This window comes from Sinocyclocheilus rhinocerous, unplaced genomic scaffold (genome assembly GCF_001515625.1).
Source record: "Sinocyclocheilus rhinocerous isolate Xijiao unplaced genomic scaffold, SAMN03320098_v1.1 scaffold1166, whole genome shotgun sequence".
In the NCBI taxonomy this organism is placed as follows: Eukaryota; Metazoa; Chordata; class Actinopteri; order Cypriniformes; family Cyprinidae; genus Sinocyclocheilus; species Sinocyclocheilus rhinocerous.
Window position 1 is genome coordinate 586,707 of NW_015646356.1, and position 12,492 is coordinate 599,198.

General features: G+C 36.7%; 1 protein-coding gene across 1 annotated transcript in view; it reads left to right on the forward strand.

Annotated features, from left to right (window-relative positions):
- LOC107707579 (cytosolic carboxypeptidase 6) overlaps nucleotides 1–12,492 on the forward strand; it is a 347,536-nt gene that overhangs the window by 315,723 nt on the left and 19,321 nt on the right. The window contains exon 10 of the mRNA XM_016511653.1: nucleotides 7,697–7,849. Within this exon, the coding sequence (XP_016367139.1) occupies nucleotides 7,697–7,849 (153 nt within the window). The remainder of the gene's footprint in view (nucleotides 1–7,696; nucleotides 7,850–12,492) is intronic.

Consider the following 12,492-nt stretch of genomic DNA (forward strand, 5'->3'; position numbering starts at 1 on the left):
ACACACACACACACACACACACACACACACACACACACACACACACACACAGGGTAACATTCACACTAACCGACCAACTAGACTACAGGAGGCAGGAACTAATATAGGGTGGATAACGAGGGGCAGACAGGTGAGCACAATCAAGGTAATTAACTAATAATGAGGACAGGAACAACCAAATAAGGACACAGGGGCGTTACACCTGGAGTTTAGTTGTTCCAAGGCAGTGTACCACAAATCCTGACAGCTCTGTGCGAACCACAAGTAGGGATGTCACACGAGCATTGAAATTAACACAATGTTGATATTTTAGGCTACAATAATCCTTTTGGCTTGCTGTGTAGTGTAGATTTAAATGTTGAACCAAACAGTTAATGCAGAACAAGAATGTTCTAAAATGGAGCTGCTTCTCAAATCTTTCCTTTGCTCCACGAAAGCAGTTCACCTGACAAAATCTGCTCCTGTGTGTAAATATACCGTATATGTTTGTGACTTCTATGCAGTATAAAAACAGACATGCAAATTTAATCAGAATAATATTATTGATAGATTTCCTGATATCATTTTGATGCAATATTGTTATGTCCATTTTCTGACATATGAAAGTCATCATCTTAACTGTTGATGTAAATTATACAGGTGACCCCCTAAATTTGTACATTACAAAAGTTACAATTAAAAATAGGGCCTAAATTATTATGTATTAATTATGTTTGTGAGTTTTTTCATAAATACAATACTGTTTATGTAAAAATATTGATGTGTTTTATGGAATTGTTCTGTGAGGATAACTCTCGTTATCATATCACATACTATTTGGACTGCAACTCAAGTAAAATATTAATTTTGTCATGGGGCATCATTTTTATTGGTTCATATGGCTTTTGTATTCATTCTGATGCCTCTTATGCTTGGTTTTAAGATTCATCCCGCTGAGTAATAATCTTGGGAAATCAAGAGAAATTCCAACTTGCAGAATGAGAAGTATGCTTATTGTGAGTTGAGCTTATATGAGCTGCTAATGTCTGTGAGGCAGTTTAGATTTGCATGGAGTTTTGGATTACTTGTGCATTTGTTGTTGTTGTTCACAATATGGTGTGGAGGGTTTTTGACTGATAAATACATCCCAGTATGCACAACAGAGGAGGAGAGATCAGGATGGGGAAACACTTCCCTCCCCAACATCACACTGAGCATCTCACAGCTATACTGACAAATACATACAAATGCAAACAAGTACGCTCACACATACACATACACAAATGCAAACACAGACACATTACAAATATGCGTGCCATGCGAGATCTCAAGCCAGACTGGCATTGGCTGTGTTCTCTATGGTTAATCACGTTAGACACAGCACAAATCAAAGCAATTTATTGTTTGAATGCAATAGCAAAATCACACAAATTAGGTTACCTGTATTTACATATGGCTAACAGGCTTGAAAAATAATATTTTGAAGGTTAAGCACCTCCAGATTTTTTTTTTTTTTTTTTTTTAAATGCATGCTTCCACACAGACATGCTCTCATATTCAACTGCACACAAACTGTAGCATGGATGTTAATTAGTCTGCAAGGCTGCGACTGGTTCAATAGCAGGCAGAGTTCAGTGCCAAGTCAACACACCAGCTTCCCGTTCCCAGTATGCTAACAAAGACCATGCTAAGCTAACGCATGCTAATCTACAACATGCACTCACCTTTTAATTGCACAAACCTTTCTTGGTTAACACGCTAGCTTGCATACCTTTCTGAGCCAAATATGTTTAAACCTGTGCTAGCAGAAAGAGCACTTTACACCAATTATACAGCACTGCTCAAATTATACCAGTTACTAATATAAAGTTTATTGCATTTCTACAACAACTGATATTGGCAATGACTTTGTATTTGCTTTGAGGATACAGCTATTTTGGTCCTAATTATTCAGTTTATTAATGCTGTGTTTTCATTGCCTTTTTTCAGTGGTGTCATTGAAGTGTTTTTGTTTGTGCCAGAAACAAGCCCATATTTAGGTACATTTTGAACACATCATTGATGTGATTTTGTGTTCAATCCATCTCTTTGAGAACTAAAGTCACCTGAGTGGTTTTTAAACTGAAACAATTCGCCATATTACACTCTCGAGTGAGCTGTTGTGTGTGTGATTCTGATAGTGGCAGAAAGCAGTCTTGCGAGAGAGAAAGAAAGACAGAGAAAGAGAGAGTTGAGACGTCCTCTGGTGTCAGACGCACCTTTCTAAGCGATCACCGAGATTTACGGGCAATTTACGTCCATCATCACTTCCTGTCCTCCGTCCTTCCATCATCTCACATTCAGTGAATCTCTGAAATATCTGGACTTGTCTTTTTCTCTCTTTCTTTCTCTGTACCTCTCATGTTTTTAAGCGTATTGTTTATAAGAGAAGTCAGAAACACAGATGAGCTTCTGATGTTTGGTTAGAAATGGTATTTTAATCTTAAGCTTTTTATTTGACTGTTATGTTTCCTAAAAACATGCTAGTTCCACAGTTGCTCCCTCATATAAATAAAAATGGTTATTCTGTATCATCAGCATTTCCTCTCCGTTCTGAATCTCATTGGCAATAATGGCTGTATGGTCGAAATGATGGTTCCGCTGACTGGAAAAATCACAAAGTTTTTAGCCACTTCAGAGCAAATATGAAAAAATATACACTACAGTTCAAATAACATTTACTTGATCAAAAATACAGTGAAAACTATTTGACTGTAAAAGTAGTATTACAGTGAAATAATATTGCAATTTAAAATAATGTATTCTATTTGAATATATTTCCTATGAGAGCGAAGCTGAATTTTCAGCATTATTAGTCCAGTCTTCAGTGTCACATGATCCTTCAGAAATCATTCTAATATGCTGATTTTTGTGCTCAAGAAACATTTTTATTACTATCAGTTTTAAAAACAGCTGTGCTGCTTAATATTTTTTGTCAAAACGGAGATAATTTTGTTAAGGATTCTTTGATTAGTAGTTAAAAAGAACAGAATTTGAAATAGTAACAACTTAAAAATATTTACTTTAACTTTTGATCAATTTCATGTGCCCTTGCTGAATAACAGTATAAATATTACATATTATATAAATAATATGTAAATAAATAAATGTGTGTGTGTGTGTGTGTGTGTGTGTGTGTGTGAACATATGAATGTCAACACAACATTCAGAAATATTTATTATATTAGCTATTTTACCCAGCTCGAATTTTAAGCCACATCTGTGTTGTGCTGAAGAGCTGTGTATACCATCTCTAATGAAGGAAGGAGGATGGAAACTGTTGCACTATGGAGCGCTGCCATTTTCCACCCTGGCAAACATCTGAAAAGCGAGACATAATCTGACCTCTGTCTGATGAGCTGTCTTTTCAAAGATCACGCACACAGACGCCTTCCATCTTTCCTTTTCTGCTTTCGCTTTGCATGTAATTGTGTGTTTTGACCTCAATCAGAATATTTTCCACATCACAACTGTATTTCAAGTCTTGCATTATCAAAATCTCTTTCTTTTCCCCTCGTCTGCGCGGAGGATGGACAAACTTCTGAGCAAGCAGAATCTGTTGCGTCCTCTCTTCATAGGTATTGCTGATGCCAAGTGCTTTGTGGTTAAATGCATCAGCTTCTAATCCTGCTTAAATCAGCACCATTTCTTAATTCATACAGATAAGCAGAGCATTTATGGGCCTTAACAGCCCAGACTAATTACTATTCCTTAGATAAGTGCTCGTCCGACTAAATTCTTTTGACCTTCCATTTCTACTCAAAGGAACAGATAGACGTTTGCCTGCTATCCTCACATGCAAAAAGTGTGATGAGCATTAACTTCTTTTTTTTTTTTTATATGTACTTGAATATTCAACACGTCAACACTCAAATTATGCTCTATTTTCATATTCCTAATTTCTTAATTGCCCTTAATTGCTTAATTACATATTCAAATGAACAAATCTGGAGGTCAGAGACGCATGCTAATTGAACAATCAATCAGCGTTAAGCTAGCGGAGTATTGTCCACCTTTGATTGACAGCACATTAAGAGTGTGTGAGGAATGACCCAGGTATGAAAGTCTTCCTTTTTTGCATTTCACTTTTCATTTCTTTGACTTCCACGAGCTCAGCACCATGACAGAAGGCACCTGGTCCCAGATCAGTGTTGAAAGGTTACTTCTAACCCGGAGGTAGAGAACAGCTCTTGCAGAGCGGCGCAGCGGCCATTTCATTTCCACTCTTAATTATGTTGTTAACGGTGCAAAATGAGCCAACGGTCCTTGCTGAAGGAACACAGCACTTCACGCATACATTGCCATTACACAGCGTGTGATCTTAAGCATCTCTTTGAGCGAGAGAAAAGGTCATAAATGTGTGTGTGAACAGGAAAATAAAGTCGTAATTTCGAGATGGATGTAATTTTCACCTTGAAAATGATATTTTTATACCAAAGGAACAGTCAGTCATTCTTACTATAATATAATACTCATTTATATAACTCTATAAATGAGTATTATATTATAGTAATAGGGATATTACTCACTTCACAGTTTTTGAATATGGAAATTATATTTATTTTATTACAATATCAGTATTACAACAGATCGGAATACTCGGAATTCATATTTATTTTATTTCCCTAACAGTATTAGAATTACATGATCATTGAGGTAAATTATACAATGATTATATTTAGGCTATTTATTTATTTAGATAGTGTATAATATTTCATAATATTATTTAATTATTTAAATAGTAGTTGCTATTTTGTCATATCCCCAATTTCTATACACTTCTAAACAGAAAAATGGCAAATTATATACCATTATAGTAGTTATTAATATTTTGAATTTGCTTTTATTTTTACATGTTAAAAAGATGTAAAAGATGATTCACCCCAAAAAATGAAAATTCTGCTATAATTTATTCACCATCAAGTACTTGCATGAACTTTCCCTTTTAGTGTACATTTAAAATCTTAGTTTTGTCTTATTTCTGTATTTCTGTATAGCTTTAAATGTTTCATCGAATATTTATATTCTATTTCAATTATGAAAATATTTTAAACTAGTTTAATTTTAATGTTATTTAACTAGTTTTTAATAACAACACTTATTTATCAACAGAAATATTCCATACACTTCATATTTTTATTCTGTATAAAGTTATAATATTATTTTAATGAATTAATTTTTTTTTTCATGTCATCAAATTCATTTTCATCTTAGTCTTTTAGAAAATCTATTTAACAAACAACTTCCCTAGTTTTTTTTTAAGGTGCTAAGTGGAATGACCCAGGTATGAAAGTCTTCCTTTTTTGCATTTCACTTTTCATTTCTTTGGCACCTGGTCCCAGATCAGTGTTGAAAGGTTACTTCTAACCCGGAGGTAGAGAACAGCTCTTGCAGAGCGGCGCAGCGGCCATTTCATTTCCACTCTTAATTATGTTGTTAACGGTGCAAAATGAGCCAACGGTCCTTGCTGAAGGAACACAGCACTTCACGCATACATTGCCATTACACAGCGTGTGATCTTAAGCATCTCTTTGAGCGAGAGAAAAGGTCATAAATGTGTGTGTGAACGTGTATACATGTGAGCAAAGTCAGCGGCCCCACCCCGACTTTGTAATGCACGGCGAGTATGTGGGCGATTAGACAGTTACCCGCCTCTACTGCACACTGGGAACCCCTTGAAGGAGCTGATGGAGCTACCTTAACAGTGACCAGTGCCTCTCTCTCTCTCGTTTTCCCTCCTCCTCTTTTTTTTTGTCTGTGTGTTGTTCTCCCTCTTCCTTGCGGGCTCCATCCATCAGACTGGCATGCGTGCAGCCGCCCCGCTCTCAGCCACCATATTTCACCGCCTGCCATCAGAGGCCTGACAGCCCTGCGCTCACTAGGAAATTGCTTTGGCTGTGAGCGGAATTTCAAGCACCAGGTGCTGCCCGATCTCTCCCCCCACTCGCATCTCTTTCTCTCTTTCTCTCTCTCTCGGTCTTTGACTCCTGATGTTTCTCTTTCTCTCTCGCTCTCTCTTCCTTACTTCTGCTTTACCTCCCTCTCCCGATGACCCGCGGGATTCGAGGTGCGCTTCGGAATGCGTAATGAAGAAAGAAAAGGCTCGGCGTAGATGGAGAGAGCGCGGGAGGGGGTCAAAGGGTAGAGGAGTGGGCCCTATTATGCCTGCATCAGATGCTTACAATGTACACAACGGATGGAGAGAGATAGGCAGCCTCAAACAAAATGGCCATTACTTTGTTGCCGTATAGATACGTGGAGCATGATGCTCCTTTTGATGCCTTGTCACCGAAGCGCCGTGACTCACTCTTTCTCTCTCACCCACACACAATAACACACACACGGCGACGAGGCGCATCAAACGGCAGCCCTCCGCGTGGTGACATCTCGTTCTGCTCGACAGCGTGATCCTTAACCACAAAACCACACACAAGTGTCTCTCTCATCATCTTGCCAAGCGCAAGCTTAATGATGTGGCAGCCATGATGGAGCGGCAGTTTCCTGCACTGCAGTGCTGTTAGACTGTAACTGAGACAACACAGAGCCAAAATGGTGTGTGGGAGGCTTGAGAGGGGGCATATCTGAAGGATTGTCCACCGTTTGAACACTCTAAAAGCTTTTTTGAGGATGTAAACACTTTTGACGTCTTTTTATACTGCTTTCGCAGAAGTACATACATGTTTTCGGTCTTCTTTGTTGAGATGTTTCTTTCTGGTGACACTTCCGAATTGAATTTCTGCTCTGTGAGTTTTTTTTGCTGACAAATATTATTGTATGTGTTTCCCGGTCCATATTAATCATTTATTCTGCATTAAACGGCTGAAATCCGGGCCGCGGTTGAGGTAGTGAGGCGTGCCTGCTTCGCTTGCTGACTCAGGAACATGAATTGATCCCTCTAAACTATGGCAGTTGTGACAGCTGTTCTATAAAACACCCAGGAGTGTTGTTGCTCTTTCACAGGACCGTGATGAATAATGCTGTGCTTATTTTTGCACTCGGAGCATCGTTGATGTGAAACCACAGCATAGTTTGATAGTTTAATATTTAAGATGTTTGCTTGCTCTGATTTTCTATGGACAGTCAATCACTTGCTGTCTTTGTTAACTGGAAAAATGAACATTTTGTCAGCATTTACTCAACTTCATGTCATTCCAATGACTTTCTTCCATCCATGGAGCACAAAATGGGGATCTTTAGAAGCCTGGCTGCATTTATTTGATCAAAAATACAGTATAAGTAATATTTTTTTTAAATAACATTTTCCTATTGTAATATTTAAAAAAAAAATACTATCATTACTCTTTTTTGAGACATTTACCAGGATTCTTTGATATATTTAAAGTAACAAAAAAACAGCATTTATTTGCAATTTAAGTCTTTTGTAACATTATAAATGTATTGACTCATTTTTGATGAGTTAAATGCATCCTTTCTTTTTAAAAAATAATAATTTCTTTCTGACTACAAACATTTGAGCTGTTATAGGCCTATATTATGTATATGAATAGCATGAATATGAATGTACATTTGAACAATCCTTATCTTTTTTATAAATATTTTTTTTTCTCTTGTTGATAATGGTGAGTTATTTTAAATACTGTTCACATGATGTGTTCATCTTTCCACTTGTCTGTCTGATCTCTCTCAATCATTGTGTCTCTCTCCATGTGATTTACAGAAAGTGAGTTTGGAGTTCTACATCGACGTGCACGCCCACTCCACCATGATGAATGGCTTCATGTATGGTAATGTCTTTGAGGAAGAGGAGAGAGGGCAGAGACAGGCCGTCTTTCCTCGACTCCTGTGCCAAAACGCGCCTGACTTCTCTCTTGTAAGTCTAATGGGTATTACCATGGTACCTTTTAGTGCTCTTTTGTTTGTAAAACACAAAGAAGACCCTCAAAATGCTGTAAGGTTGCTTATTTGTTAGTCTGTTTTAGTTATATTTATTCCTATTTAGATGCTACTTTTATGTATATGGGCCATTCTACAGAATTGGTCCAAAGTCAAGAGTTGGAAATGTCTTGAAAAAATTGTCTTTCCAAAAAATTATTTAAAAGTATGTATGCAAATTGTATAATATCCAAGGTACACATTTCTAGTAATTGTGTAGTTAACGCTCATATTGTATTTTTAGAAAGTTTTGGAATATTTGTCCTCTCCCCAAATTTGTCATACCGAAACACAGTAATAACAATTTAATTAGAAGGGTTATATTGACCTGTTAAGATTTTGCTTACATCTACATTGTAAATATATGTTTTTGCTATTTTATTTTATTTTATTTTTTTCTGGTAAATCAATAACAATTACATTTTTTACAATATTTCAAGTGTAATTTATGAACTCTGTTGTATTTTGAATTCAGTTTTTCTTTGCAAAAGGCAAAAAGTTGATCATACTGATTTCAAAGTTAAGGATTCATTAGTTTGAATAAACATTGAACCAAAAACTCTCATAACATTTTAGTTGATAATTCAGTATACTTTATTTTTGGCAAAACATCCCAAGTTTTGGTAGTGACTGCACATTTTTGTTAGAGACTGTAATGCTTTGGTAGCGACCATATCACATTACAGAATTTTAGCTCGCATACTAAAACATACTACAATACAAAAAAAATTGCATAACTGTACTAAAATTGTTTATTTCCCCAAAATATGAGGATTATGTGTTCCCTTTTGTCAGTACTGAAACAATGATAACATGTTTCGGTAGTGACAATTTTAGATACTTTTGAACCTAGCTCAAAGATGCTAATCAGCACATGGTTAGCTAGCACAGTTCAGAACAGTGGTACACATATAAAAACTAAATGTTATGGAATAACTCCCAAAAAAGTGTGCTTATTTGCAAAAAAAAAAAAAGGTGTTCTGTAGTGACGTTCCTTAAAGTTACACACAGATTTTTCAGACTTTTGATCACATTTACCTCAAAATAATGGAACCCATCTACTCACACCTTGTAGCTAGGAGAGAGGGGGACACAGGAATTTTTCCTGATCATAAATTTAGGGGTGTAGTTAAAATCAGTCTCGGCCAATGGATTAAAACATACATGTTTCGGTAGTGACATGAAAAATGCGGGACACATTTTTTACATAAAATTTCATAATTTACAAAGAAAATATAAAATAAATATATTTTTTGAACTTCACTTTTTAAAAGAATCAAAAAGATACTTTTAAAAAAAACAACAATGGAAAAAATAAAAAAATTATTTCAATATTTTCTTAAGTTGAAATTTAGGGGTTAGGGTTTGGGACCGCAAACTCCCTATTGAAAGTACCCAATAAATGATGATTTTATATACATTATGCTTACTAATATTTTACATATTATCGTGGGTTTCAGGAACTGAAATGTAATGTTGTTTTGAACCACAACATTCTTTAAAATATTTTGTGATGACAATTTTTATTTTTTGGTTGAACTGTCTCTTTATTGTGTTGGAGCATATTCACTAGCTACTAGGCTATAGATTTACTCCAATTTCTGAAAAATACAGTGTGTAATATCCTATAAATTATTAATATGTTACTATTGCATTATTCGTGACTGCATGTAAATGAAATTTAAGAATAGCAGCAAAATGTAGTGCATGATGTTACCAGATAACATTAAAGTTCCACTCTATAGTTACGCTGATAGGTTTCTTCTTTTCTTCAGCAAAAGAACATCATTGGCTGAATTTCATCGCCATCAGCCTTTTCCCTCTCAGCTCTATACTCATTAGCAAACGGCCCATGGAAAAGCGTTATTGGTATTTTCTCCAAAAATTCAATACGCCCCATAAATTAGCAAATTTTTTGTTTCCGAGACGAAGTGCATCAACACAAGCTATTTTTCCAGGGGACGGCAAGTAACCTTTTCAATTCTGCAGAGCAAGACAATAACCAGACTCAATATTGCTGATGAGGTGTCTATATGAGAGCAGCAGAGACACTTTAACCATTTGCCACGGTGAAGCTCTTTTGGATGAGTCGGGAACCGCATGCTGATGAGGACACGCTTATATACGTCGAGAAGATACATGAACCATCCGTGCACCCAGTGCCTTTATAACACAGAGCTGGAGAGACATTATTGCGTCTGCTCATCAGCACAGAACAAATCCTCTATATCTCAGCCCCCTTCTCATTTTTTCACTTGACAGCTATATTAATTGGTAGTTTCCACATGGTTTTCAGTGTCAAAATGGGATAACATGAATCAAAAAGATTGGTTGGTCTTTATTTGCTTTGTTTGTTTACAAATTTACTAATGTTTTTTTTGTTTTTTTTTGTCGTCTGTATTCAGAAGGATTGTTTGGATGGATGTGTCTTCCAGCTCATTGCACCCCTTCCACTCTTTCAACATTCTTCTTTCTTGTTCTATTCATCTGGGCTCCGTTATAGTTTCCAGAGGCTGTTTCTATCTTTGGCCTCATCATTGTGATCATGGTGTTGTGATTAAAAGCAAATAGATGAATGGAAAAAGCAAAGACTGATAGTAGATTAATAGATAAACTTCTGGATTATATATAAAAAATAGTATAAATAAAAAATGAATGGACAGATGGATGAATGGATGGATACAAAATGTATAAATTAATATGGATGGATAGATAATAGAAGGATGAACAGATTGAGTTATAAATTGATTGATAAATGTATTGATGTTATGTGTTTGAATGGATTGATAGATAAATGGATATATAAATTGGATATACAGATAATGGAGAAAGTGATTACATATGTATAGATAGACATGATGGATGGATGGATGGATGGCAGATCGATAGGTAAGAAGATGGATTGAAATATGGGTAGATAGATGGTAGATAGGAAGATGGGATGAATAGGAATTTGGGTGGATAGATGGTTAGAAATATGAGGATAGATAGATGATAGATAGATAGATGATAGATAGATAGATAGATAGATAGATAGATAGATAGAGGGATATATATACATCCATCCATTCCTCTACCTATTGATCTACTTACTCTATCTACCCATCTAAGACTGGTTTTGTGATCCATATGGGTGGATAGATGGTTATAGGTAGATGAACTGGAATACAGGTAGATAGACCGATAGGTAGGAAATTAGAAGGATGGATGAAATGTGGGTAGATAGAGAGACAAACAGATAGAGGTAGATAGGTGGATAGATAGAAATATGTGTTGATGGATTGATGGAAAATTGCTAAATTGATTAATAGGTGGACAAGTGAATGGATGGATGGACAGATGGATGTGCTTGCTTCCTGGAGTGCGGAGGGGTATGTGTGTGTGACCTCAACACAGCACTGTATTCTGCTTACCTACAGTTTTACTCCAGTGATGGTCCCATTGTGGAGGTCCCCCTCTCCCCTCCCTGCGGCCCCTAATGCTCTGTGTTGCTCTCTTTGTCAGCATGCAGTTCCTCCAGCCTGCAACAGTGACCTTCAGCATGCAGGAAGTGTGACATTTCAGTAACACAACCAGCAGAATACGGGCAGAGGACTAACCTTTACTGCCCAGAACTCACAGACTTCTCTCATTCATACACAATAAAGCCGCTTTTAACAGCCTATGACTATTCTCTGCTTCGATGAAAAAAAATGTCACCACATTATTTATAATACTCTATAAATGCTGTTTGTGTTTTGTATGTGTGTGTGTGTGCACAATTTAAGGGTAAGCTCTGTCTTTGTGGATCTAATGCATCGTGTGTGTTTTGAAGCTAAGCTCTCATTTATCTATGTTTGTGTGTGTGTGTGTGTGTGTGTGTGTGTGTGTGTGGTGACAGGAGGGCATAGAGGGCAAGTCTCCAGCTGGCATGTTGCCCCCTCTCTCTTCCTATTCAGCACACAACCATCCCAAAGTTCATCCAGCATATTGAGGGAGAGCTGCCTCTGGAGAGAATCATGTCTCAACTGCGCTTAGCCACCAGCTACACGTCACACTGACACTAGATCAGTCACCTTTCTTGGGTAAAAGCAAACATTTACCAGCCATTATAGCTGAGCCATGGAAAGGCACGGAGAGTGCAGTGTAAGCAAGCACACAACTGCAGGAAAAGTGGAGAGCAGAGAAAAGTTGCCAGCATACGTAAGTACTTCTGTAATGGACAAAGTGGCATAAATTATTAGGCCAATCCAATGCGATCCATAAATAGTTTCCTAAATCCAATCAATAGCTTCTTTCTCGTGATAACGCTGTGCCTAGTGTATGATAAAATGGGTTTGTGGGGAAATCTTTTCAGGCTAGTAATTGTGCTATGTTTTTATTTTTTATTTTTGTCAGTCACCAAAAGCTGCTGATGTTTTTTGAGCATATGTTTGTGGTTGTTTTATGAAATTAGGAAAAAAGGAAGTCCCTTCTGACACAATTGGGTCTATCAACACTATTTTTTGTTTTTATTTCATTTTAATTTCCCTCTCTCTCTCTCTCTCTCTCTCTCTCTCTCTCTCTATCTATCTATCTATTTATCTGTGTGTGTGTGTGTGT